This window comes from Idiotropiscis lumnitzeri, chromosome 7 (genome assembly GCF_059441095.1).
Source record: "Idiotropiscis lumnitzeri isolate Australia: NSW breed Sydney's pygmy pipehorse chromosome 7, RoL_Ilum_1.0, whole genome shotgun sequence".
NCBI classification, from domain to species: domain Eukaryota; kingdom Metazoa; phylum Chordata; class Actinopteri; order Syngnathiformes; family Syngnathidae; genus Idiotropiscis; species Idiotropiscis lumnitzeri.
Window position 1 is genome coordinate 13,748,903 of NC_142397.1, and position 25,473 is coordinate 13,774,375.

The 25,473-nt window shown below is 39.4% G+C and overlaps 2 protein-coding genes across 5 annotated transcripts; both read left to right on the forward strand.

The window, feature by feature from the left end:
* The first annotated feature begins 312 nt into the window (after positions 1 to 312).
* Positions 313 to 6,831, forward strand: LOC148333666 (THAP domain-containing protein 2-like). Of its 4 annotated transcripts, XM_088300722.1 has the most exons (8): positions 313 to 435; positions 592 to 694; positions 1,429 to 1,621; positions 1,748 to 1,846; positions 1,942 to 1,998; positions 3,057 to 3,264; positions 4,451 to 4,604; positions 6,470 to 6,831. In XM_088300722.1, exons 2-8 carry the CDS (start codon positions 615 to 617, stop codon positions 6,525 to 6,527), a joined length of 849 nt encoding a protein of 282 aa, XP_088156848.1. In that variant the 5' UTR covers positions 313 to 435; positions 592 to 614; the 3' UTR covers positions 6,528 to 6,831. The 4 variants fall into 4 exon arrangements, with proteins under 4 accessions (XP_088156848.1, XP_088156847.1, XP_088156850.1 ...); XM_088300721.1 differs by lacking the exon at positions 313 to 435 and having other exon boundaries at positions 442 to 694; XM_088300724.1 differs by lacking the exon at positions 313 to 435 and having other exon boundaries at positions 442 to 694; positions 3,096 to 3,264.
* Positions 6,832 to 7,857: 1,026 nt separating this feature from the next.
* cwf19l2 (CWF19 like cell cycle control factor 2) lies at positions 7,858 to 24,466 on the forward strand. The gene is made up of 19 exons (XM_088300626.1): positions 7,858 to 7,973; positions 8,413 to 8,523; positions 9,216 to 9,341; positions 9,751 to 9,867; positions 10,006 to 10,125; positions 10,500 to 10,593; positions 12,032 to 12,147; positions 12,308 to 12,764; positions 13,939 to 14,155; positions 15,983 to 16,088; positions 16,709 to 16,810; positions 18,265 to 18,393; positions 18,777 to 18,914; positions 21,494 to 21,706; positions 22,554 to 22,670; positions 22,755 to 22,910; positions 22,999 to 23,079; positions 23,270 to 23,371; positions 23,606 to 24,466. Exons 1-19 carry the CDS (start codon positions 7,881 to 7,883, stop codon positions 23,744 to 23,746), a joined length of 2,736 nt encoding a protein of 911 aa, XP_088156752.1. The 5' UTR covers positions 7,858 to 7,880; the 3' UTR covers positions 23,747 to 24,466.
* The last annotated feature ends 1,007 nt before the right edge of the window (positions 24,467 to 25,473 follow it).

The window sequence follows — 25,473 nt, forward strand, 5'->3', positions numbered from 1 at the left end:
CTTTTTTTGACATGTCCTTCAAGCTGACATCCCTTAATCGGTACCCAGGGACAAGCTTTCAGATTCAGAAAGGTCAGTGTCCCATTTTCTGGATGAAAATAAACTTGTTACTTATTGGAAGACATGGAAATTGGAAATATGAAATATTCAATGAAATTGAATTCAACGTGTAAAAATATTACAGATGAGCTATTCAACGAGAAATATAATGAATGTAACAGAGACGCTTAACAATAGGGAAAAAATCATAACACATTGATTTGAATTTGGAGGGTAAAAGGACCAGAGAAAAAACCGTAAACTTATTTTTATCATGGCTTGTTGCGTGGGAACAGAAAAAGCAGTCATCGTTGTTGATCAATAGTTGGCGCTATTGTGTTATGATCATTTGGAAACGAAGAAGAAGAAGAATTAATATTCCTTGCCAGTGTTGAGGTTTGTTTGTTATCATCATAATAACTCATTGAATTCGTTAATGATTTTGACACATATTGGATTGTTACGAACATCAGGCATACTAAAAGACATGTGTTACGTTGATGATCGAGGCTTTCTTTTTTCCTTAAAAACAAATTACTTCCATGTTTACAGTCACGCACCTCGGAGGTACGAAGATGCCCGAATATTGTGTCGCTCATGGTTGCAGAAATGAGCGGAATGCTGAAGTCAAAGCACGGAAAATTACATTTCACAAGTAAGTTCGAACTCCAATTTTGTCTGCATATGACATTGTGAAATAATGTCAATGCAAATGTAATTAGTAGTACACCTCAGAGTGAAATGCTAACAGCCATGCAGCAACATTTTCAAAATAGTTACATGGAAAAATAAATGTTTGCTCGAAAAATGCACGTTTTAAATTTTCCAATGACACAAAGATCACATTGATCGGTTAACAAACTTTATTTAAAAATGTTATTAATTATTGCCGTTTGTAGCTATGACCCAAGACCTATTTTTCATCACATAAAATGTAACTTTCATAATTCCAAAGATATTCCCTTGAAACGTTCAGATAATGATTATTGTAACCTCATCGGCCTATCCCAAGGGCCGTTTCCATGATTCATAATTGATTTGGCATTATTTAACCCTTTACTAATAGATGCGTTGACTCTGTTGATTCAGTGGCCGTCATACACAAGGGCTTTGACTGAGAAACCCCTTGCAAAATCGCTGCTTTAAAGGATGCTCAAAAGAATTCATGAGCCGATGCATCTTTACGTTGTTGACTTGTGGTGCAAGTGGAGATGATTTGGACCACTTTGTAGAGCATATGATCACTCCCAATCTATGAGAGAAGCTATTACTTGATGACCAACCATTCAGGAGATGGTGGTTGTCTTGCGCCAAGCTAAAACACAACTGTTTTGCTCTGTGAATATTAAAATACTAATAAACAAGGTTATTATTGTCCATGTTATAAAGGTTTCCAAAAGAAAAACATAAGAGGAGGCTGTGGGAAGTTGCCCTCAGGAGAAAAAACTTTGTAGCCAGTGACCACTCAGTTCTCTGCAGTGCTCATTTTAAACCTCAAGACTTTGACAGGACCGGCCAAACTGTCCGACTTAGAACTGGAGCAACACCATCAGTTTTCAACCTTCCGGCTCATCTCACAAAAGTAGGTGTATCGCTAAGATATGCACTCAATAGGTGTTTTAGATGAATATAATACAAATGGTAAATAATTCTGAATGAATTATCTGATTTTAAACTGCATTTCATTGTTTTTGACATTTTTTTGCAGGCTACTAAGAGCGATGAAGAATGCCTGGAGCAAGAGTCAGTGGACCTGTCTCAGGCTCTCTTTAAACCAGACCTTGAGCCAATTGTTGCGACTATTAAGGTTGTAATTATCATTCTATTAAACACAGCTGTTTTACATTGTAATGTGCTGTTGTTGGTACTAATCTCTGCTTTTTCTGTTTTTGTCATATCCAGAATGGTGACTGTGGGATTAATAATGAGATTAAGAATGATTCCCAGCAACATACAACTGTGAGTGCTTTGATTTAAATATGCTGTAAAATGAATTCAGAGCTTCATTTATGAATACAATATAAGACAATTGAAGAATACGTGTAAATATTGAGAACTTTGCAAAACCAAACTGGTGACTGGCCTATTCCTTGTGTGGTGTAACGCAGAGGCAGGATCGACCCGATGTTATTAATTTTGCATAGTAGCGCAGATCCATGGATCTGTGAGAGGGAGGGCTACACTGCTCAGGGAGTGGTCACAGCTGACTTGAATTAATTAAATCAGGAAGCAACACCTTTTTTCAACCAGTCCTGTTGGTCCTTAAAGGTTTGTTGCTGTTTGTGATGCCCTGGCACCTTTTGAGATGCGTTGATATATTGTACACATATTGTCATGGTCCCGTTATTTTTCACATTTGCAAAGGCTATACACGGCAACTGTTTTGTCAAGACCATTTCTTGTGCGTTTCCTACACAAATTAATGCATTGCTGATCAGACATGATGTGCATGAACAAAAAACAAATAAAAAGTTTATTAAAAAATAACATTTAAACTTGGATACAAAATAAAAGGATATTGAGAAATTAGAGTGTGAAACTATTTGATATTTAATTATATTAAGTCAATAAATTAATAACTTATAAATACAATGTGTCAATGTGTGGCCACCATCAATGTTAACTCGTCCAGCGCCAAATAATGTAGCTGAACACATTGATGTATCATTACACCCCGAGCATACACAGGTTACAGTCTGTGGTTGATGTGACGTCGCAACACTTCACGCTTATGGTTGGGCATGGAGTCTCGAGAAGCAATTGGAATTGGGATTAACGTTCAGATTCTCTTGAATTTTTCGTTAGAATTTTAATTCCCTGTTACAGTGCCTCGTCCTCCGACCTGAACAAAAACATGCTGAGGCTAACAAAGAAGTACACGTGCGAACCCAGCGCCAATCACAAGTGTGGCTTAATCTAATATTATATTATGAAAAGTAGGTTGCATGATATGTATAAAATAACTGTGGCAAATGAGCTAGTAATATTAGTAATATTTTCACGTGTGTTTCTCTTAGGATCACTCCTACGCATTACCTTCTGCTTGTCTTCTCAAGAAAAGACTAGATGAAGCTCTAGCAAGAGTGGAGAGTCTGGAACGTGAGAGCAGGAATGCAAAAATCAGAGAAAGTAGGGCAAAGCAGACGGTGCGTTGTCTGATCGACGAACTGAAGGAGAAGAACCTCATCAACATACAGTTACAAGACAAGCTTGATTTTTACGCAGGTAAAATGAAAGTACAATTTAAGTCTACGCACATATTTAGCAGCATGCTCCAAAGTAATTGCATTGGAAAGGATTGTTAATAAAAATGTTGCCCATCCCTGATAGATGACAAAACTCCCTTGATCCTCAAAGTTCAGTCTTTTGGCACTTGATTTTAGTTTTGCTTTAGCACATTTAGCTTAAATAACACCAGTCAACCAATTTTTACATTTTCTTTTTTTATTAGAGATGCAAGAAAACACTGAGCCAGAATCTTTTCTCTCGCACACGAGGTTTTCACAATAATGACAGTAATAATATAATCGCCGTAAGGTTATCGGTAATACTGTGCATTACTATATTTATGAATTAAGGGTTAGGCTCGTTGGCTTTTTTTCTGAAACATCTTAGCTTTAAATTACAGCGCAAGTTAACATCTGTATTGTGCAAGCTTTTATAACCCAAATTTAAAAACAAAATTTGAAAATAGGATTTTTTTTTTTTTTATTGGGGATGGACGGCCTTTTCTAGGTCATACCACAACAATCCAATCAGATTAAAGTCAGGACTACGATCTGGCCACTTCAAAACCTTCTTCTTTTCTTTTTTTTCCCCTTTTATTTTTTTTTAAAGCTGTTGAGAAGTTAACTTGCTGTTCCAAAACTGATAGCCGAACATTTTGTCTCTGGTAAAGAGCAGAATTCAAGCATGGTTCATCAATCATAGGTCCTGAAAGAGAAAAGCAGAGACAGAGAAAAAACCCCATTATATTTTGACATTTTGTTGCAACTTTCTGAGAACTTTTGGCCAACTTAATTTTGTCAGACAGGTTCTATTTAAGTGTTTTTTTGCAATTGAACTGGTCTGGAGTTGGTCATTGAATATAAATGTAGCGTTCCAAAAAATGTGATCAGCCACAGTTATGAATGATACCGTCATGATTTAAAAAGGGGATTAATTACTTTTTCCTTCAAGAAATCACAATTTCCAAACTACATTTCTTGTGGACTTGGGTTATTTTTGCCTGACATCTACATTTGTTTGATGATCTTAAACATTAAAGTGGGGGAACTATGCAAAACCGTAAACATTTAAGAAGAGGGCAAATATTTTTTCACGGCAGCTACGTTGGAGCAAGTTTAATGTTTTTTGCTCAATTTAAGTTTTATTTACAACTGACTCACTGTTTCTATTCATTGAATTTAAGGACTTAAACTTGACCTACTTGAAAAGAAGAGCCATGAGTACTCAAAGGACCAACGAGACTTTGCCCTCACCCTCCACCTCCATGGGCCAAAGGTCTATCACTACCTCCGGGAGACTCTGCAACTTCCCCTCCCACATTCAAAGACTTTACAAAAGTAGGCATGCTCCACTTTTTTTTAAAATGACTGAATGGTTCAAATGCATTTGACGTTGAAGGCCTGCGACTGTGAGTTAGACATTTTAGAGCACAGATCACTATTTATCAAAGGTGGGCATCGTCAGTCCGTCACTAAGTTCTGGTAGTATTTCATGCCGACCCACGTGAGCCCTGTAACAAACCCAGCCAGACAAATGATGAAGCGTACTGATGTTCCTCAAAGGCTTTTTCATTCCTTACGGCTTCAACATGATACAATAATAAACACAAATGAGAGAGAAGCCTTAAAAGCCGGCAAATAGTCCTTTAACACAACTTTAGCCGTACAAGAGTTCCAACAGAAAGCCAGCAGCACTACACAATCACCTACGAGAGGCTATCATTAGTATAATCGCAGTGTAATTAACATTCAAAACACCTTCCCACGGGTAAGTCACATCATGAAAAAAAACAAAAAGCAATGAAACAAATCAACAACACATTAATACCATGACCCCATTCCAGCCAGGTGCTTGCAACCATATATGTCTGTTACATGGAACAAAAAACGTAAAAATTATTTGCAATCAGCAGCACATCAAATCATAGACCTTGTTTTCTTTGTTTCTAGAAGTGTCTCCGAAAAATCTAGACACAGCTTGTTTGGATCGGCACTTCTTAAACTACCAGAAGAACGCCCAAATAAAATCACATTGCATAAAAATTAGGACTCAATAATAAAGTATGGCAAGAACAGGATTTTAACACGAGAAAAAAAAAACTCGTCAAATGTAATAATCAGATGAATATTTATGTGAGTCCTTTACAGGCCCAGTCCGTCCCTTGTCAGCAACAGTCAATTGGTGTAGAGAACATAATTTCCATGTCGCATACAAGCGCCACACATGCACATGTGGCCAAGTAAAGAAAAAAATTAAACAAAAACAACAGACACGCTGGTTGACATAGTGTACACTGTACAGTATATGTTAGCTCGAAAGCTAATCCGCTACATTTTTTAGCCTTGTCATGTGTCGCAAAGCCTTTGTGCTATCAGGCGAAGGTCCCGCCTTCGTGTCATTTTAACATCTCTTTCATTCAAAATAGCTTTCATCATTCAGTGTGAAATTCTGGCCACGCGTTTTTAGCCATTCATGCAAGCGTCTTGTTTAAACTTACATGAAAATAGCTCAGCAGTTGACCATGGATGCATTAAACTCTTGCTAAACAAGGATACGAGTACTGCAGTCATATTGAACATGAGTTGAGCTGTTCTAGAGATACGATTACGTATAAAGTCAATACAGTTTACATGGATGGGGTGAATCTGTACAGCTACAGTGGAGACAAACGACTTTGAGAAGTGCTTACTTTGTCACATACACGGCAGGTAAAAAAGTGGACAAACAATGTAGATGAAAATGATCAAAACGGTCTGTGGCACCAGGACTTGTACAACACAGCCAGCTTCCATGACAAGCCAAAAAGGAGCAGGTGGAGGCTCCTTGGCGTAAGTGTCTGGACTTGTTTACAGCCAGAGATTCATGTCAGAGAAGGAGTTGTTGTAAACATTTGCTGTTTATCTTTTTTTTTTTTTTCAAGAAATTCCATCTGTAATTCGCTTGTACTAAGCCCAATTGTAATTTTATATCCGCTCCGTTTTAAAATTATTTTTCGAGAAATTATTTATTGAATATATGCTGTGTGTTATCTGCACTTATCGATTCACTCATGGTCACTGTGGGACTTGCCCTTCAACTCAGTCAGGGCATCCGGTATGGTTTCCAAAATGTAGCATATTTAAGAAAATTAAGTTTACAAATATGCATCACATTTATATTTTCTTTTTTGTCTGAGGTTATTTCCCCCACTCTCTTTTTAAAGGTGGATGGGACAACACCCCCATGGCGGGTCCATACCAGATGATTTTCCCACCACGTAATGGTTCAGAGTGGTGTTGAACCAAGTGGATGAGACAACGTGGAACCAAGGTCGCCTTCTGCCTACGTACCTGCCATCATGAGCGGCCGTAGCCACCTGCCCATCCGTTTGTTGGTCTTGTTGAAAATGCCTTTGATCTGCATTTCTGGCATTGTTGTTTAAAAGATGTTAATAAGATGTCATGTAAATTTTGTTGAAACCATCTGCTTATGAGTATTTTTGAGTGGAACCCACACTGGTTAATTGTATCATAGCTACATGTCTTTCATTTGTAATAAAACAGCATTAAAAAAGTTTGAAATTCATCAATTTATCTTTTTTATTTGCATGTTTTTTTTTCCAAAGTCTCCAGGGAAATGTGTCCTGGTTCATTGTACTCATTTTCATTCAGGGACCACATTTACTCCAGTTTGGTAGATCACAGTGGGCCAATATGTATGTACCTTTTGGAAAGAAAATAAATAAACATACAAGTTGTGGCAATGCATGAAAAAGGAAAAAGAAAATGGTTCCTTTCAGCCAATCTCTTTGGAACTGAAGCTATTGACTGATATTTGGAAAATGTCAGTGTCTGAAATATGACGTAGGCTCTTTCACAGGAGCATTAATATCAGGTGTCAAATCCTGAGTAATGTATGTGAAACCTCCAGTGGAGAAAATTAGTTACAACGGTGACTTTATTGAAAAACTGCAAGTGAATGTGTTCTATTGGGACCCCCTGACAGGACAGTCGTAATCCGTGGGCTGTGCGTTACACCCCTGCCTTGCAGTAAAAAATTAGACTGCTTAAGAAAGCAGGTCTGTGTACATATAATTATCCAATTACCCAATATGCTTTCCAACTGCTACATCACAAATTCACAGATTGCACATTTTGGGGAATCCCCAACTTGCACCACAGGTTAAGTGTTTTGGCAAATTCCACGTTGGTGACAGAACAAGATTGATAGCCAGCAAGGTCTTGGCAGCAGGTACAATTTTGACAACCTGCAGCTTCTAAATAGGAGTTGAATTTTTGACGACAGTACACAAGTCACAATGCCTACACATGTCTGACAGTCCTTTGTCCCATCTGGTCACAATTCTCAAATTTCTGCATTTACAAAGTGGGAGGTTCTGGTTTGTGGATTTGCTGTGGGTACAAAAGGCCAGGAAAATTCAGGAGGAAAAGTGAGCTGATGCTGACTGGGAGAGGTCAACCTGCGGGATCTCATGAAACAGGAAGTGATCCTTGAAAGAGTTAGAATTTGCGCAGGTGCAATTGCTTGCCTCGCAGGTATTGATGGAAGAACCACAAAGCCAATTCAAACAGACGTAAACATTTTACGACACTGCACTCATTTACGGCAGTGTAATGGCGACTCATACAGTTAGTTTTGAGAGTTCAAGCAGCATAGCTGATCGGAAGGACGGCAAACGACAGGCACGGCAAGAAGCGCTTGAAAGGGTACCGTCTGACAACATTTAACCATTTATATATTTAAAATCGAATTCGCCTCGCGGCGAAACATACTTGTTCCCTCCCTCATACAATCTAGCAGTAGGCTAATGGCTAATGTTGTAAACACTGATCATAGACAAAACTGTGCAAGCGTGAATGAAGCTGATAGGACTGACCGGCTGTGTTTGCCCGATGTTTTAGCTCTTGCTTGCGGCAGTTGTGTCGTGTTTACAGTGCCTGTTATCTACTTGCTTACAAGCTGTGTTTACAGTGCGTCCTGCACAGCGCTGATGATGCTTCTGCAGCCTTAAGTGTTGTCAACACGGTTCCTTTGTGGGGTTTTTTTTTTCAGATGAAAGCCAAAGCTCTGAGCTTATTTATTTTTTGTTGTACTTTGTTATATTCTTTAATTGCATCTGGCTATTATGTGTCCCCCACTGTTTAGGCCGAGCAACAGTACGAGAGAGAGGAGAGGAGGAAAGAGCTGAAGAGGCAGCGTGGAGAAGACACTTGGATGCTCCCTGAAGTCACCGACAGATTGAAGCAAATAGAGAACGTAAGGCCTTCCACCTTCCCCCACTAACGTTTAGTAATGAAAAACACCTGCTCACCTGCTGTTACAGGGGTGGGGGTCTATCGTACAAGGATGATTCAAGGTTTCCAAAAAGAAGTACAATGAACTAGTTTGTGCTATATTATCATCACACGGCACAGAAAGTCTTACTCAGTTAACTGTAACTATTTTTTTTGGAGGCGCTGAGCACTGGCACAAGGCTGGGTGCCCTCTGATGGCGCGTGTCAAAGCTGCCAGTTAGTGTGGTGGTGGGTGTAGCAACTGGGGCGTCTGGCTTACCAGTGCGTCACGCAAAACACAAAAGCATAGAACTCTGCTTCACATGGTCAGTTTTTTACTTAAATTTCAATCTATGATGAGATAAGACATCATCGTGGAGAGCTCCACATTTCACCTTTGATGCATCAACTCCACTAAGTGGCAACAAGAAATGGTCACACATTCACAAACTTTGCATCGACAATATAAAATCAATTTTACAAGTATGTGCAATACTTAACAAATAAGTTATTTGCTTGGGAGGAGTGCCGAGCAGTAACATGTAATTTTGCATACGCCATAAGCTCAGATCCAATCCAAACTGTCACAAAAATCGAGCAGAAAAATATATCATATCTCACGTAGTCAATGGCTTATGTTTAGTTATTTAAAAAATGTCTCATCTGCCCATGAAGGAAACCTCAGGTAAAAGCAAAAAGAAGAAAGAGAAGATATCTAAAAAGAAGAAGGAGAAGAAAAAGAAAGCCAAGAAGGAAAAGAAAGCGACAGAAGTAGAAGATGGCTCAAGTAATAGCTCAAATGTAAGTTAATTAAACATCTCATTTATCCGAAGCATATTGGAAGTCCGAACAAATTGTTAGTACATTATTATACATTATTATACACCTCAGTTATTTGTCTAAATTCCACAAGTCCTCGCTATATATAAGGTGATGTGTGCTTTAAATATACTCCTTAGTTCATATTCTACAAACACAATATTAACCAGAATACCGTGTTTAGACTAGTGGGGTGACTGAACATATTGTAAAAAAAACGAAAAGAAAAGAGTAAACTTCCCCTTACTGTCTAGTATTTTGTCATTTTTAAAATAATTGAAAAAGAGGCAATGATGTTGACTATTTTAGTGGCTTTTAAAGGGGGATTCTGTTTTTATTACAATGTTTAATTTTTGTCTTTGTCTGTCTTTGCTGGTGCTTCATTTCTCAGGACTCAGCTGATGAGTGGGTTGAAGCTGAGCCTCAGTCACAGCCTGCTAGAGCCTGGAAGGTTTCAGAGAAGTCCAAATCTCCAGAGAGCAATGGCGACTCAACTGAAAATGTCCAAGTACTGTTTCCATTTTGCTCCCCACAGCACTGAAGGACATGTGTAGTGTCACTCTGCAGTTTCAAATACATTCGAATTTTTACGTGTCTATTTGAAGACATTTTAAAGGTTGGTGTTTGATTTTCTGTTTTCTTGTAGCGTGATGAATGGATGACCTTCGACTTTTTGGCCATGAAAACTACATCCACAGCAGAGAAGAGAGCCGAGAAAGACCGACAGAAAGAGGAGGAACGGACCAAAGCTCTGGCCATTGAACAAGTGTGTATAATGTTTAAGTTAACGTGAGTCCAGTTTTTTTAAATACACCCACAAACACTAAATGTACACATCAATCAATCATTGCATGATTGATACTACATTTTCATTTGAGATATTCATTTACTAGATTAACGTGTATTTTCTCATGTGCCGTGTGATGTAGCGATTGTTTATCTATCTGAGCCAATTTATTACTAAGTGATGAGTCCATGGTGTAGTTCCACCCTTCAGCCAAAGTCACCTGGGAGAGGCTCCAGGTGATAATTGTTGCGCAATTATCAAATAATTGCCTAATTAACTATTTGCGCGATAAGGTATGGCAAAAGATGCCATTCGAGAGTGTAGATAAACATTAATTGTGTGTTTATTTTTAGGCAGGCTTGCACAAATTAGAACTTAACCCGTACTGGAAGGATGGTGGGACTGGTCTGCCCCCAGAGGAGATGGCTGGTACGGCTGCAAAGAAAGGTAACTTTGCTCGCAAGATTTCTTTCGAGATCTTATTTTACAAAATACACAGAGAATTGCCATGGGGCAAAAATATTTTTATAATATTCTGGAGAAAAAGAAACCAAAACTAGGGTAAAATGAAAGATGAGCAATGTTGAGGTCAAAGACCAATGTCGATATCTGCCTGTGACAGGCCCTGCTCCAAATTGTGGGAAACTGCAAGTTACTAATACCCTTCCCAAAAAATGTTCATGATTGTCTCTCAGTCCTGACGTGTGACTTCAACATGGTCCTTGGCACCAAGGCCTTTTGTGAATTTTTAGGGCGTTTTATAAAGCACCAAACCAACAAATTACAGTAGTCAGGTTTTTCAGGGACTAACGAACGATATGCGCCAAATATAGTCAGAGGACCGATGAAGATTTGAGTAGCCATTCGCTAGTTATCAAATAATTTGACAAAGTGGTTGTGGAGGAGATTGGAGGACTTGCAGTTAGTTATCAACCGTATGGGCAAAGCTAATGTCAGATGTTCTAATTACATCTTTTCGCATCAGAGTCATGATTTTGGGGTTCTGCCAATACGGAGTTCCAATCGGATGCACTGTCAATGTATTAATGAGAACTATTTATTAATGTATTTATTTTTATATGAATAAAACTATCCCAACGTAACTCTTTTTATATTATCACTAGTGGAGCAGTGGTTTGTACCAAGTAAAATGTGTCTTTTTTTTCTTTGGGCACAACAGTTTTTCAGGAGGCATATTTAATTTGTTGATTCTAAATGCAGATTCAAGTCAATTTTCAAGTCAATTTTATTTGTATAGCCCTTAATCACAGACAGTCTCAAAGGGCTTTACATAGCCACAATCGACATCCCCGATCTTAACCCCCAGGAGGGCAAGGAAAAACTCACAAAACCTCATTAGGGGAAAAGTGAGAAACCTTGAGAAGGGACCACAGATGGGGGAATCCCCCTTCCAGGATGACCAGGCTGCAATGGATGCCAACTGGGCAACATTTGGCACATACAATGATGCTATGCAATAATAGATGAGATCTGTCTTTTCTGCCAAGCAAAATACTCAATTGGCACACATTGCAAGTTGCAGTTGTGTTTGTCTTCGCTCTCCATTTTTAATTTCTTTTTTCATTGTTACATGGCGTTAGCTTCCCGTGACCACTACCAGAGCGTTTCCTGACTGTCTTTGTGTAACTTCCACTTTCAGACTGTATTGCAATATTGCATAGTATAAAACGTATGGATATTCTTTTCCTTTTGTCAATAATGTGAAGTATTTTGTTGCTTTGTCGCCCCTTAATCTTTTAAAAAAAATAATATTTTTTAAAAACACAACATACTATAAAAATGAAAATGTACTGGAGAAATGAAACCTACAATTTCAATTGGACACTGTTCATAATTATGATAAAAAAATAAATCTTCCAACCAGGTTTAGTGGTGAATGATGGCGGTCTAAGCTGGTTGAGGAAGAACTACCAGAGGATGAAGGAGCAGGCAGAGAGAGAGCAGCGCAGCCTGGATGATGTGGTGGCAGACAGATACGGCGTAAGGACTGATGGATGACACACTTTTACAATACACATGTGGCTGGATCATGGAAAAGCCAGCAAGCTGATTGTCGCTGAACGGGGCGATCCCCACACAAAGAAACATCTTGCTAGCAATACACACATACTCCTAGTTTTATATGTTCTTTATTTTCCAGTCAATGAAGGAATTCCAGCAGCGACTTGCTGAGGCAGAAAAGGCTGTTTACGGACATAAAAGCCGAGGGGAAGGGGACAACATGTTGAAAGGCAGGCGGTTAGAAGGAAAGGAGAGCAGAGAGAGGTGGCGGAGAAAAGGAGACGAGATGGAGAGAGATCAGTGGAGGAGATATGAAAGAGACTCATCACCTTCAACCCATGAGAGATATTCTGAGAAGGGAAACTATCGAGAAAGAAAGAGAGATGGAGATAGCGAAAGAAACCCAAACAAGGACAAAGACGGATATCGGGACCGGTGGAGAGAGAAGGAAAGAGATGAAGAGAGCGATAGATACAGAGATAGAAAATGTTCCCGTGTTACGTCCTCATCTGAGAATAAATGGAGTCAACGTTCTTCCTCTCTTGGGTCACTGAAAGGCCGTTTTCTGAAGCCCAAGGATGATGACAATAGCAAAGGTGAGTTAACATCCTCTCAGACGATTTTTCTTCAATAGAAGTACCATGCATTGATCTAGGTCACTGGAAATGTACATTTTGGAACATAACTCTAAATATGATAACCAGGGGGGTGCATCTTTCCACTAAGACAATTTGATACGTTTCTCAATACATGGGGTGGAATACCATCCAAGGACGATTTGACTTTGAATGGAATGATTTGATTCGGTTCGATTCAGTTGGATTCGGATCCGATACGGCATGGTACTGTTCTAGAGGGTATGGTATGATGCAATAATTCCCTGTTGTCATTTTAGGTATATATCAATTAATTTGTCAGTTCTGGAAACGTGTCATTTCTTTCAAAGATATAACTCTCCAATAAAAGACAATTCGACGATTGCATGGCGACATATTTTAAAGTGGAACGAATATTTTTGAGGTGACGCGCTCACGTTTTAAATCAAAACCAATTTCCCGATTAAAATCGTTTTTTTTTGTTCCACTTCTAATGTTAATTAATCAATCTTAATTCTTGAGCTCGATACATTAATCCCTCTGGCATCATCTGATGGATATACATTTTACGCAGCAGATCTAAACGATCAGGTCCAAATTAGTACCTTCACATGAAGTTGTTAGTATTGGCACTCTTCTGTAAATCACAAAATCACATTCTTTTTGTCCATGCCAGTTTTATTTATTAGATTTTTTTTCCATTCATTTTGTAATTGCACCAAAATTCTTTTGTCACATGTACGTACTGTATTTTTATGTATTTCATACCTTTTACAAGATACTCGCAAAATTTAGGCAAATCGTCACACAGAGTAAGGATTGGGCAGAAGCAACACACAGATAAACGATACTAAATGGAGTTGGCCTGGATAGACGTGGGGTTTGGGTGTTTCAGTGCGTCAGCATTACTCATCGGGGAAACATCTGTAATCTTTTTTTCCATATTTAATGGTCTGTGCGCCTCTAATGTACCATATTTACACAATTTAATGGTCAATGTGTTCGCTGTGCTGTGGTTTGGATTCATAGTTGTTTTGTGTTTTATTCACAGTGGGCGTGTTTGGTTTGATTTCTATACAGCTGTCTATTGTGATGATGTCAATGTCTCTGTATACGCTGCAGTTGAGTTGACATTTGCGGCTTCGGAATGATTTTTATTGTATTTTCTGTGCAGCTCCCGAGCGCCCTGCTCCTAGAGCTTTGTCATCTATGAGGTTCTTGAAACCTACCTCAGACGATGAAGATTGTAGTGTGCGGACAACAAGTACTACGACCTGGAAGAAGAGTGGTGGTTCTGCCCATGAGCCAGATAAAACACAGCAAGAGGAAGTGTGTGATGCTGCAAGGCTAACCCCTGCTGATGACATAGCTGCTGCAACGACAAAGTCCAGGTCTGATATATTTTCCGCAGAAAGGGAAATGTTTTGAACATGGTTTATTGTTGAATTTCTTACTTGAAGGAGACATGTTATGGAAAGTTTGCTTTCATTTTATGTACATGAGTAGTTATGCTCACAGGGTGCTTAATCAAACAAGAGGCAATTGTGATATTTACACAACCAAGCAATATTTTTATGAACTGCCTATTTCTGAAAATGAGTCTGTAAGCTGTGAATTTTGTGGCTCGACTCTGATGTCATATTTAGTGCAGCCACCACGAGTGAAAATACAATCAATGCTTTTAACTGTCTTTAAAGGGACACTTGGATGTGCTTAACATTGTCACTTATATAATTGGCCACCAAAATGAAAATGCATATTACTACTCTTGTCTACTTCAACCTATGAAAGTATAAAACAGTTCTGCACAATAGTTATCAAGCGTGAGCTCATGTGATCACCTCCACAAAATCTAAAATAACAAAATACTGTGCCGATCTCTCCTCCACTTACAACGGCTGAAGTAGACAAGAGCAAGAATGTGCACATGAACCCCAACTGGTTACGTTTCGGCCATTTACCTTTGCTAAAGTTGTGTCAACTCTGAGGAGGCAGATGGCGGCTGGCAGCGGGCAACAGGCAGCCAGCTGGCGGGCATGGATCTTTGTGCGCGCGCCTCCTAGCATTCATCTATGTAGTGCTTCTCACTTCCACAGTTCCTCATTCTCATATAAATAAGTCACAGAGAGGTTAATCCCTTTGATATGTTGAAGTCATAGGTAGGGATGGCCATATGGATTTTGGTGCCAATTGATCATTATAAGCAGTGAAATTACAATAATTTCCAATGGAGTGTTGAGAGAAACAATGCCCATGTTTGGACTTCCTGAATAGAGCGGTCCGTATGTTGCCTACAGCGTCTCGTGAGTGCTGAGTGTACATGTATCCATGTATGCTTCAAACTGGTAGAGCAACTGAGTTTGCACGCTTGTTTATACTATTGCAACTGTATGCGAAGCGAAGTGGAATTGGTGTTGTGTCCTGTTTGTAGATTCAAGTGGGGTGGAAATGAAGGAATGAATTTCGAAATGTAATGTGTGTGCATGGTACGCGCCAGCATTGTCGCGTTACTCTCATCCTGCGGGGCCATCCTCTAAGCCGCTGTCAGTACAATATTTTCCTTTGTTTATTGAGTCACTGTTCTTTATAGAGTCTTACATACATCTGTTGTGTATTGCACGGCTTACCCTTGTTGGCTTTCAGACATTTTCAACTCAACATAAGTAGAGTGGTACTCAAAAAACTCTTAAATATTCTTTATATATAAAAAAAAAAGCAACTTTATTTACCACGGACCCACAACCATTTGCCTAGTGCCAGGTGATGAACACATTGTAAATCCTTTTTAGCCATTCTTTGTTTTGCCTCATTTGCCCAAGTTGGGTAAAATGGCAAACAGAATGCGTGCTGCATGAAAGGAGTGGACAGCGTTCTTGCCCCATTGCATTCAAATGAGAAGTGTAACAACCCAGAACGTGGCTTCAATGTCAATGAATCAAAACAGACAAACACCGTGAGAGTTTGGAAAAAGACAAACAGTCCATATTGTAAAAATGATTCAACCAAAGTGCTTCACATCGACATTTAGAAAGGATTCATTCAGGATTCTTTATGACAGGGGATATTTCACTAGCATTGCCCATCTATTTTCTTTTTTATAAATCATTGACGCGATGTGCTAAATATCAAATGCAATCACTATTCAGTATCTATCAACATGCTTTTAGGCCTTGTTATTTCCATTTTCTTAAATGTGTTGTTTGTATGCTTGCTTTAAGTGAGAGTGACAGTAATGAAGAGGAGGAAGAGCCTCCACTTCTCTCTGAGGAAGAAATGAACAAGCTGGGCGCCAAGTTGGTGAAGGCAGAGATTATGGGTAACACGGTAAGTTGGCAACCTGAATTTTAAGTTTTAGCATTTTAACATACAAATCTAATCGCGAAATGAGATGAAACAACACAGAAACTAAGAACACTTATAGACAATAGCCTTTATTGATCTTTGCACTTGACTCCTCTCCAGTGTGTCTTTGCACATGAGTGCGTAGATCTACGTCAGCATCTCATGGAGAGAGCGGTACAAAGCTGTCTCGTGCAACACATGCACATATGTCCTCTGCACACTCAGCAAACTGACATATTCAGACCACTTCCTTTCTATTTAAGTGTTGTGTGCCCATAAAAGTATTGATTTTTCTGTACCTGAAGGTGCCGATCTGTGGCATGTCTGGTAAAGGTGTGTTCTTCGAAATTAAGCCTCTGTTCTCTAATTTCATCAAATCTTGGCCTGCTGGCACTTAAATTGACCTCTCACTTGATCTTAATTTTATTCTGTTTCTACTCTTTCTTTGTCTCTCTACCATTAACCAGTGACCAGTCCACAGTGTATCTTTATTCTCTCCCAAAGTCAGCAGGGATGGGCTTAATCTATGCCGTGACTCTGACCCTGATATGCAGTAGAAGATGATTAAATTAATAAATACCTATTTCTGTCACTGTTTTCAGGCAATGGTTGAGAAGCTCAAGGCGCAGTTGGATGCAGCTCATAAAGCCAAAGAAAGCCACGCTGCACGAAAGAAGCTTCACGAAACAGCAAAATCAAACCAGGTTTGAATATACCACATTTATTAGTCTGTGTCCTCTGGTCATGTGTGCTCCACCAACGAATGCCTCCACCTGCCCATGACGCTGAAAAGGACTCACTGTATAGAAAACATCGGGGCGAATCACCTGATTTTCAGCTGGTCAGGGATTAGAGCAAAAAATATCTTTTGTCTTCATTTTCTGAAATTTTGAAGAAAAAAAAAATTGCCCAAAGCAATTTTGAAGTAAACAATGGGTGAGGAGTAGCTGTATTGTCAGAGTGACAAGTAAAAGAGCCACACTTACAGGCATGCATGTGTGCCTGTGCACGATCTGTATGCTGCAGCACACCGTAAATTGTTTGGAAGGATAAAAAGGATTCCACGCTCCTGTCGAACAAGGAGACAAACCATGTGAAAATAGTCCAGGCTTGCCGAAAGGGACTTGTGAAATTGCTTGTAGATATTCTCTGAATGAAACCCAAGTCTGCCTTGCCGGATACAAAATCGCCTCGCTGACCGACATCAAAAAGTTGAGAGAGCAACAGACAGGTTGCACTTGTGACACGACCAAACGACTCGCCTTCAAATAGAAGTACAATATATTTTATGATATTATTTGTTGTCAAGCAAGTTATTTCCGTGCCTGCGTTGACTTGTCATTTTAGCCTGCACATGCCTATAAAAAACTGTAATTGAAATGTATTGTGCTTTATGTTAGCATAAATGTCATGGCTATAGATCATGTATTTGATACTTTTATACTTAAAACTGTGAAGAGTTTCAGTGCAAAAACAAAAAACTATGAAAATAAATTCTGGGATTGGCCGGACCCATGCATACTTAAGAGAATTTGTACCTGTGTGAGGAATTCACATCATGAGCTCTGCTTATGAGTTCACACCAACTCTCTTGGTGGCGTTGCTGTTGATTTTTATGTGCAAGTACAAGTTGTGAGTAATGCTATGCAAGTTGGGACAGATTAATCAGAAATGTGAGGAAGTCCACTAAAAGAACTTCTTCGGAAAGAGAAATAGTTGTTAAGCTTTAGTGCACTTATCAGCTAAGAGGCTCTCTAAGCCTCAAAATGATGGAGTGCTCTTGACCTGCGCTTGTTGGAGGTCCTCCCAGTTGGTCTTGTTATGGAAGCACTTTGGCTCAGCTTCATGTTTTGCAGCTTCAACTCGAGTTCATATTTACGTTCTAGCTTGAATATGCACAGCCTCGTGACTGGAGGGACATGATATATTCCCGCCCGCCCGTTTCATCTTTCCATCTCTTTGCTGAGCCCTTTATTTAATCATAAATTGGCTGCGTTTACACAATCTGATTCCTTTTTAAATGTAATTAATATAGATTTGCACTAAATGGATGAATGAGGTAACATGAATAGGTTTAATGGGCATCTTTAACATGTGTCACAAGTGGTGTCAGACAAAGGAAAAGATTAAACAATTCTATATTTTCTGGGGTTCCAAGGTGGCAGGCTGCTCAAGTGAAGACAGAGAAGTCCTATTATTCAGAACTGATCATTCTGGTCAGGCCTGGCCTGTTAAGCCCCTATCAGGACCTCAGGAGCCCCGCGGAGGACGCCGAAAGAAGAAGGCGGTAAGGGATACACAACAGTACAAAAAAAATGTAATAGCTCCCAAACATAAGAATTATGTCTCTACATTCTCCCTCTCTTAAGTCATTGTGCAATGTGGGCATTATATATATTAACGCCATTTTTAGGAGGTAATGTTTTGTTTGAGTGGGTTTCTATCTTTTTTTTTTATATTTTCGTTTTTTCATGATAGATTCCTATTCTTCTAAGTATGTTCCAATTAAATAGCTGATGTCTTTATTCTTTATGATGGGCAAAGCTGAACGTATCCAACGGTAGACCATTCACAGCACACACAACCCCCCCATATTAATGTATGTAGATGTTCTATACTCTATATAGATGCTTAACTTGTCTTCGGCATACGCCAACTCTCTCTGTCCAGATTGAGACTCATGTTGATGGGCAGCGGGTGAGGTACTTCCAGGATGACGACAGTGTGGGTCTGAAGGAGATGGTCAGGAGGGAGAAGATGAGCTCAGCACAAGATCAAAACGCTCTCTACTCACGAATGGCTGCCAAGGTAAGAAGGCACTTTTATCACAAACAGTGCAGTGCTTAACACGGCACAGCATAAACGGTGACCTTGAGGGGGCTTTGTAAGCACTGGCTATACACAAATAATTGAAAAAGCAGCCTGCCATATTGAAGATAAGGTTGGTTATTTCCCTAGCCTGGCAATTTAAAGCCTGTTTTTTCACTGTCTTGCAGAGCTGCAGAACTGTGTTAACGTCATATTAAGTTAGAACTTGATCAACCGCTAGCATTAGTTGTTCTAGATTAAATTAGAAGAATTAATTAATTATTTGAACATTGTCTACTGTTTCTCTGTGGTTATCTTACGTAAAACCTTTCGTACTGATAAAGACCCTCAAATCAAGAGTTAAAATGTCCTCTTTTTGCATGAGTATTGCTTGAGTTCTGGTCAAAATTGTATGAATGTGCAGTTATTGGGGCAATTAAACATTTGTTGCAGCATAGGATCAAAATATTGAACAGTTTAATCACATGATGGTAACCAGTTGATGAAAACATGTATTTCCATTTGTCTTTTTATGTATTGGTTCATTGGAGAAACAAAGCTTTTAAATGCTGACATTCAGCACAAACAAAAATTAGACAATATGTGTATATTAAAACATGAAACTGAAAACTTAACACAGTGCGATGCAATGCCTAAGTGGAAAAACAGTGCGGCAGCACAAATGATAGAAACACCCAAATTTTCGACGCCGTCGTATGCGCAATGGGTGTGCTGCGGGTTTCTTTGGTGGACCAATCATAATAGTCTTTGTATCTGCAAAGTTGTAAAGAGTAATGGTCTTGATATTTGACTTTCATTCAAACCACGTAAAGGTGATAGTAATAATTGGCCATGCAGATGGTTCATTTATGACATGAGTCAATGATTTATTTATTTTTTTTAGAAGAAGTCACGAGGAGCATTTCCCCTAAACAATTTGAGCTTTTCCCATTTACTACTGTCATCCTTTTCGCTCCTCGATGGACATTTGCGCGCACGCGAATATCTGGGTAATTAGAAGATGTCCGCGCCGTTCATTCTCTGATGCCTACAGACTACGTACGATGTGGATTGTAGCCGAATGAAATGGAGGATTTCAGAGTCGCAGAGATTTCCTTACCAACCCCACCCCTCAAAATGCAAGGCCTGGGTGGCCTAATTGGTCTCAGTCTAGAGCCCTGCACATGTTGGAACATGCACGCATATAAAAATATACACTCATCCTGCACTGACAAACTGTGACACTAAAAATACTCCCACAGTTACTATGGCAGGGCTTCTATAAATATCACTTATAATCACAGTTAAAGATTTCTGATCGGGAGTGAAAGTACATTTTGTTCCAACCATTATTTTCCAGACCTCATTTGTTCCAAGCATTTTTTTTTTGCTTTGTTTAATTTGCAGTATATTCTTTGTTTACCCATGTTTCCCCTCAAAATCTCTCCTTGCAGTTTCCCAATTTCATTGGATAGTGAACAAATTACTCAATTAAAACAAAGTCCATCAAAATAAAACCCCCAATAAATGAAATTCCCTGACATTTAAAATATATAATGTAGAGTACAATATGGAAATGTGCAGCTCTATGTGCCCTTATAATCATTTATAATATATTGTCATCTTACCTTTAAAGAACAGCTTCAAAATAGTTATGATCGTACACTGCATATAAATGAAGAGTAGTACCTCAATGATTGCCATGGCAACACTAGATCACCTATTTTATTGCTTTACAATAGTGTCGGTCTTTTACAAAATCCTCTTGTGCGCCGCTCGCCCTCTGTTACTGTTTGGAGTTGTGTGGTCTGGGTGTATTGAGTTTTTTAATTATTTATTTTTTAACAATTATTAATTGACCTAAATCTAGGTTAATGTTGATTTGTATTTGCCACAGTTGCTTAAAATTTGTTTACAAATCCACACTCAGTTAGCATCAATGTTTTCATGTCATGTCCAGACATACCACTTCACATCCAGCTGAACACCTGGAAGCTGGTATTTGCTATGCAACCTAAATAATCTCGTGTACGCAATCTTATGTACAATTGCAGTGGACCATGTATTTAAGGGTGGGGAGGGGTACACCCACTCATATATCTTCCAACAATGTAACTGAACTAATCGAATTTTCAATCTCACTAACTCTTCCACTTAGTCACATACACACACTTCAGATGTGTTTGCCTCTCTCTCTTGCGCTCTCTCGATTGCTCTCTATGGCTATCTCTTTCACTCTCTCTCTCTCACACACACACACACACTTCTGCAATCTGTTGCCTGGTTACCATGGTTACTAGACTGAGACGTAGCGGCTGAGTCGATACACCATGTCCTGCAACTTGCTCTCCATAGACCATCTCAGACACGCACAAGATAACATTGTATTCAACACCTACTAATAGTGACGTTACAATCAAAGGGTCAATAATCGTCGACTGACATATCCTGTAGATCATATCCAAAAAATAAATCCAATCTCACTAACAACTACTATACTTGTACTTCTGTCTTTACTGTCACATGTCTCGCTGCGCTGTCCTCCACCACCATTACTCGTGTTCGAATGGACCATCCAGATGATGGGAAAGACGGACGGTGACAACTACACTCTGGATGACATGTTTGTGTCAAGTGCGGCTCAAAAACAAGGCGAAGGAACTGAGGAGGAGAGGCTGAGGAACCGAGCCACCGAGGAGAGTAGGAGACTGGCGAACTCCATGGAGAAATGCCGTCACTGTTTCAGCAGCCAGGAGCTCCAAAAGCACCTCATAGTGGCCATAGGGAGCAAGGTAATCAATCGCGAATGGACTGTTTAGTCGACGGAAGTTCGTTCATAATGGAAGTGATTGATGACATTGCTGTACAACGAAAAGCATTGACAGCAGTGGTGTCGATATTTTCCCCTCAAGAGGCGTACGCAGAAAAAAATTAAAGTAATATGTTATATGTATATATATATATATATATATATTATATTATATTATATTAGTCAAGTCAAGTCAATTTTATTTGTATAGCCCTTAATCACAGACAGTCTCAAAGGGCTTTACATAACCACAATCGACATCCCCGATCTTAACCCCCAGGAGGGCAAGGAAAAAGTAAAAAAACCTCATTAAGGGAAAAGTGAGAAACCTTAAGAAGGGACCACAGATGGGGGAATCCCCCTTCCAGGATGACCAGGCTGCAATGGATGCCAACTGGGCAACATTTGACACTTACAATGATGCTATGCAATAATAGATAAGATAATGTGAGAGTCAATTGAATGAAGTGCTGCAGTGCTTGTTGGTTTTGTGGTGGTTTTGCAAATGCAAGGTTTCTGCCCAAGCTATTGTTATTCATATAATGCTACTTAAATAACAGCACTTAACTAAAATTTGACTTAAAACATGATCTGTGCAGTTTCACTTTTTTATTGCCAAAGTTTGATCATTTTAATCTCTGATGCGAGTCTGCCATTTTTCATACCCTTTTGTTGGGATGTTAAATTGTAATATTATGGCAACATCTGGATCTTGACCTACTGGATGCCAGAGGGTGCAGCAGCGATAGATTGGTGAACCGCACACAAGACAAATGTGTCTTTATAAAGCCACTTCAATCTGCTTTTGTACACTTTTTTTTTACATTCAGGTCTACCTAAGTCTACCTGCAGGAGTGTCTATGACAGAAGGCCACTGTCTAGTCTGTCCCCTCCAGCATCACTGCTCCGCCACAACCTTGGACGAGGATGTCTGGTCAGAGATCCAGGTGGACCAATCAGCTGTCTGTGTATTGCAAGGTAATCAAACCGATTGATCGCGCATAACCTCTTTCCTGCTTTGTGGTATACAGCTGTTCAGACGCAGTTTGGTGCGTATGTTTGAGTCCCAGGAGCTGGACTGTGTGTTCATGGAAACACACATGAACCCACGCAAGAGACAGCACATGGTGCTAGAGTGTATCCCACTTCCCCGTGAACTGGGAGATATGGCACCTATATACTTTAAGGTATGTGTGTTTGTATTTGCGCCATTTTGGCCCCGCAACATTTAGATGTCCTCTAAAGGGCAGTAAATCTGATGTGTCGGCCCCCTAGAAAGCGATCATGGAGTGTGATGAGGAATGGGCTATGAATAAAAAAGTCGTTGACCTTTCTTCGAAAGACATCCGTAAAGCTGTAAGTTGTTTTGCCTTTTATGTTTGCATTCATGCTGCCCTAGTATTGTTTTTGACGAACATGTCAATTTAAATAGACCAATTTGTGTCCTTTGTGCTCCATGATTTTTGGCTCGCTCTCTCCCACCTCTTCATTCCTTGTCCTCTGTCGTGAGTTACTTTACGCCTGGTTAATTGTTTGTGTGCTGCAGGTTCCCCGAGGGCTGCCCTACTTTGCTGTAGACTTTGGACTCCAGGGAGGGTTTGCGCATGTAATTGAAAATGAACAGAAGTTCCCACATTACTTCGGCAAGGTCAGTTTATGCATTAACATTTCACTCTGTGTCAGTAGTTCCTTTTTTTTTTCTTCTTTACAGTTGCAACCAGCCCGTTGCAAAAAACAGATTGGATTCCAAAAGTAGTTTGTTGGAGATTAGAATTTTGACATTGTTTAAAAATATATCTGGATTTGAGTGAAACAAAAAGTCAACCTTCCTGTACTTAAAAATAAACACTTTCAATAGGATTAACCTACTTTCTCATCACAGGAAGTGGTTGGAGGTATGATGGATTTGGAGCCAAGGCTTTGGAGGAAGTTTATACGCGAGAACTTTGATGATCAGAGGAAAAAAGTCCTGCAATTTGCCCAATGGTGGAAACAATACGATTGTACCAAGAGTGAGGCCTAGCTGGGCACGTGCTCACACACACACACACACACACACACACACACACGCACACACACCCCGACTGTGGAGTCAACCTTTGTTGCATCATGTCCAGACACTTTTGTATCCGTAAATCTCAACAATGTTTTTTTTTTTTTTTTTTTTTTTTTTTTTATCATCATGAAACAATTTGTCTGAAATATAAATAGATAAAATGCCAACTTCATATCAACAGGATGAAAATAGAACGAATACTTTAGCCATTTTTGTATTTTCTTGTTTTTTATTTTTTACAAAAAATAATGTAGAAATGTGGGTAATGGGCCATGTAAGAACCCTTCACAACTAAGATGCTTTTTTTAAATATGTTTTCCTCTATCTCAACAAATGACCCATACATCAGTTCCGCAGGATATTATAAATACAGTGCACGCACGGCAACCGATATACAGCATCAAAAATAATATCTACACCCAAAACAACAGATCTATATTTAAAAAAAAAAACATGGCGCATTTTGTATAGATCCCTTTAGACGTATCTGATTTTTATTTTTTTTTCCTCCTTGGGTAATGCACCATCCCTTTAACATTTCAGAGATACAATTGAGTAAAAGAAATGAGCCAGTGGAGCCACGGGGGCGGAAGATATCAATGGATATGGGTCATTTGTCGCTGATCCATAATTTGGATTGTGTGGCCTTGTATACTAAAAACAAATTGGCATTTAGCAGGTCATTAAAAACAAACAAATTATGAAAACATCACATGTCAAGCTTATCGGATGTTATGTTCCTGTATGATCAAAATCATGTGTACGTAGGTTGGAATATGCTTGCCTCTATTATAATGATCAAAAATGTGTAATTATTGATCAAATGCAGCGCAGTTGATTGAAACAGGGCTAGCCCCCCTGTTATTTTTCCTTGGGATTTCTTTGTTCCTCTGGTCTCACGATCATGTGCAGCTGTCACTTAATTGTTAGAGAGTGCAGTGTCACGACTGCCTTCCAGCAGAGAAGCACGCCGCAGCCTCCCAACCTTCACGAACAGTCATCTCCTCTTAGACGCAATCAGCCACCTTCTTACCGAACGCGTCCTCATCATTTCTTTCACACAGGCGGATACCATTGGCTCTTTGATTAGGTCTTCACTGCAAAGAGTCACCACAGTTCACATTTCATTGTAGGATCCTCTGCGTATGAATGTGCAGCTATGCATTCATGCCACAGGATTTTTGGATTTCTTTTTTTTTTTTTTAACTCACATTTGAGGCTCTAACGTTAATAGAGGCCATTGCTCCTTGGAAGAATCTTTGATTGATAGCCGCACACCGAGCGACCTGACCGAACAATTCAGTTGCATCGTGCACAGCGTAGGGTTGTGCAACTTGCTTTCACCAAGCGGTGGGGCTGATCACGACTGAAGTGGCCCATTGCAAAAATAATAACGGTTGGCAACTCTTCGCTGCAACGGCAGTTGAGAACAGTACATGGACTGCCATTTTAAGGCTATAATGTATTATTATTATTATTTTTAACCACAAAAAAATACAATATGATCATCATAGAGAAGAAATGGCTGACAATATATGATCAAATGTGCGTATTTCGCGAGGCTTAAGTCTTAAGTATTTTGGTTTGAATAATTGCTCACAACACTGAAGGCAGGTTTACTTCACTTTGGGTTTTGCTTTTTCAGAGAAATACTTTTCACTATGAAAACAAGAAAATTAACCTTCTGAAGTGAA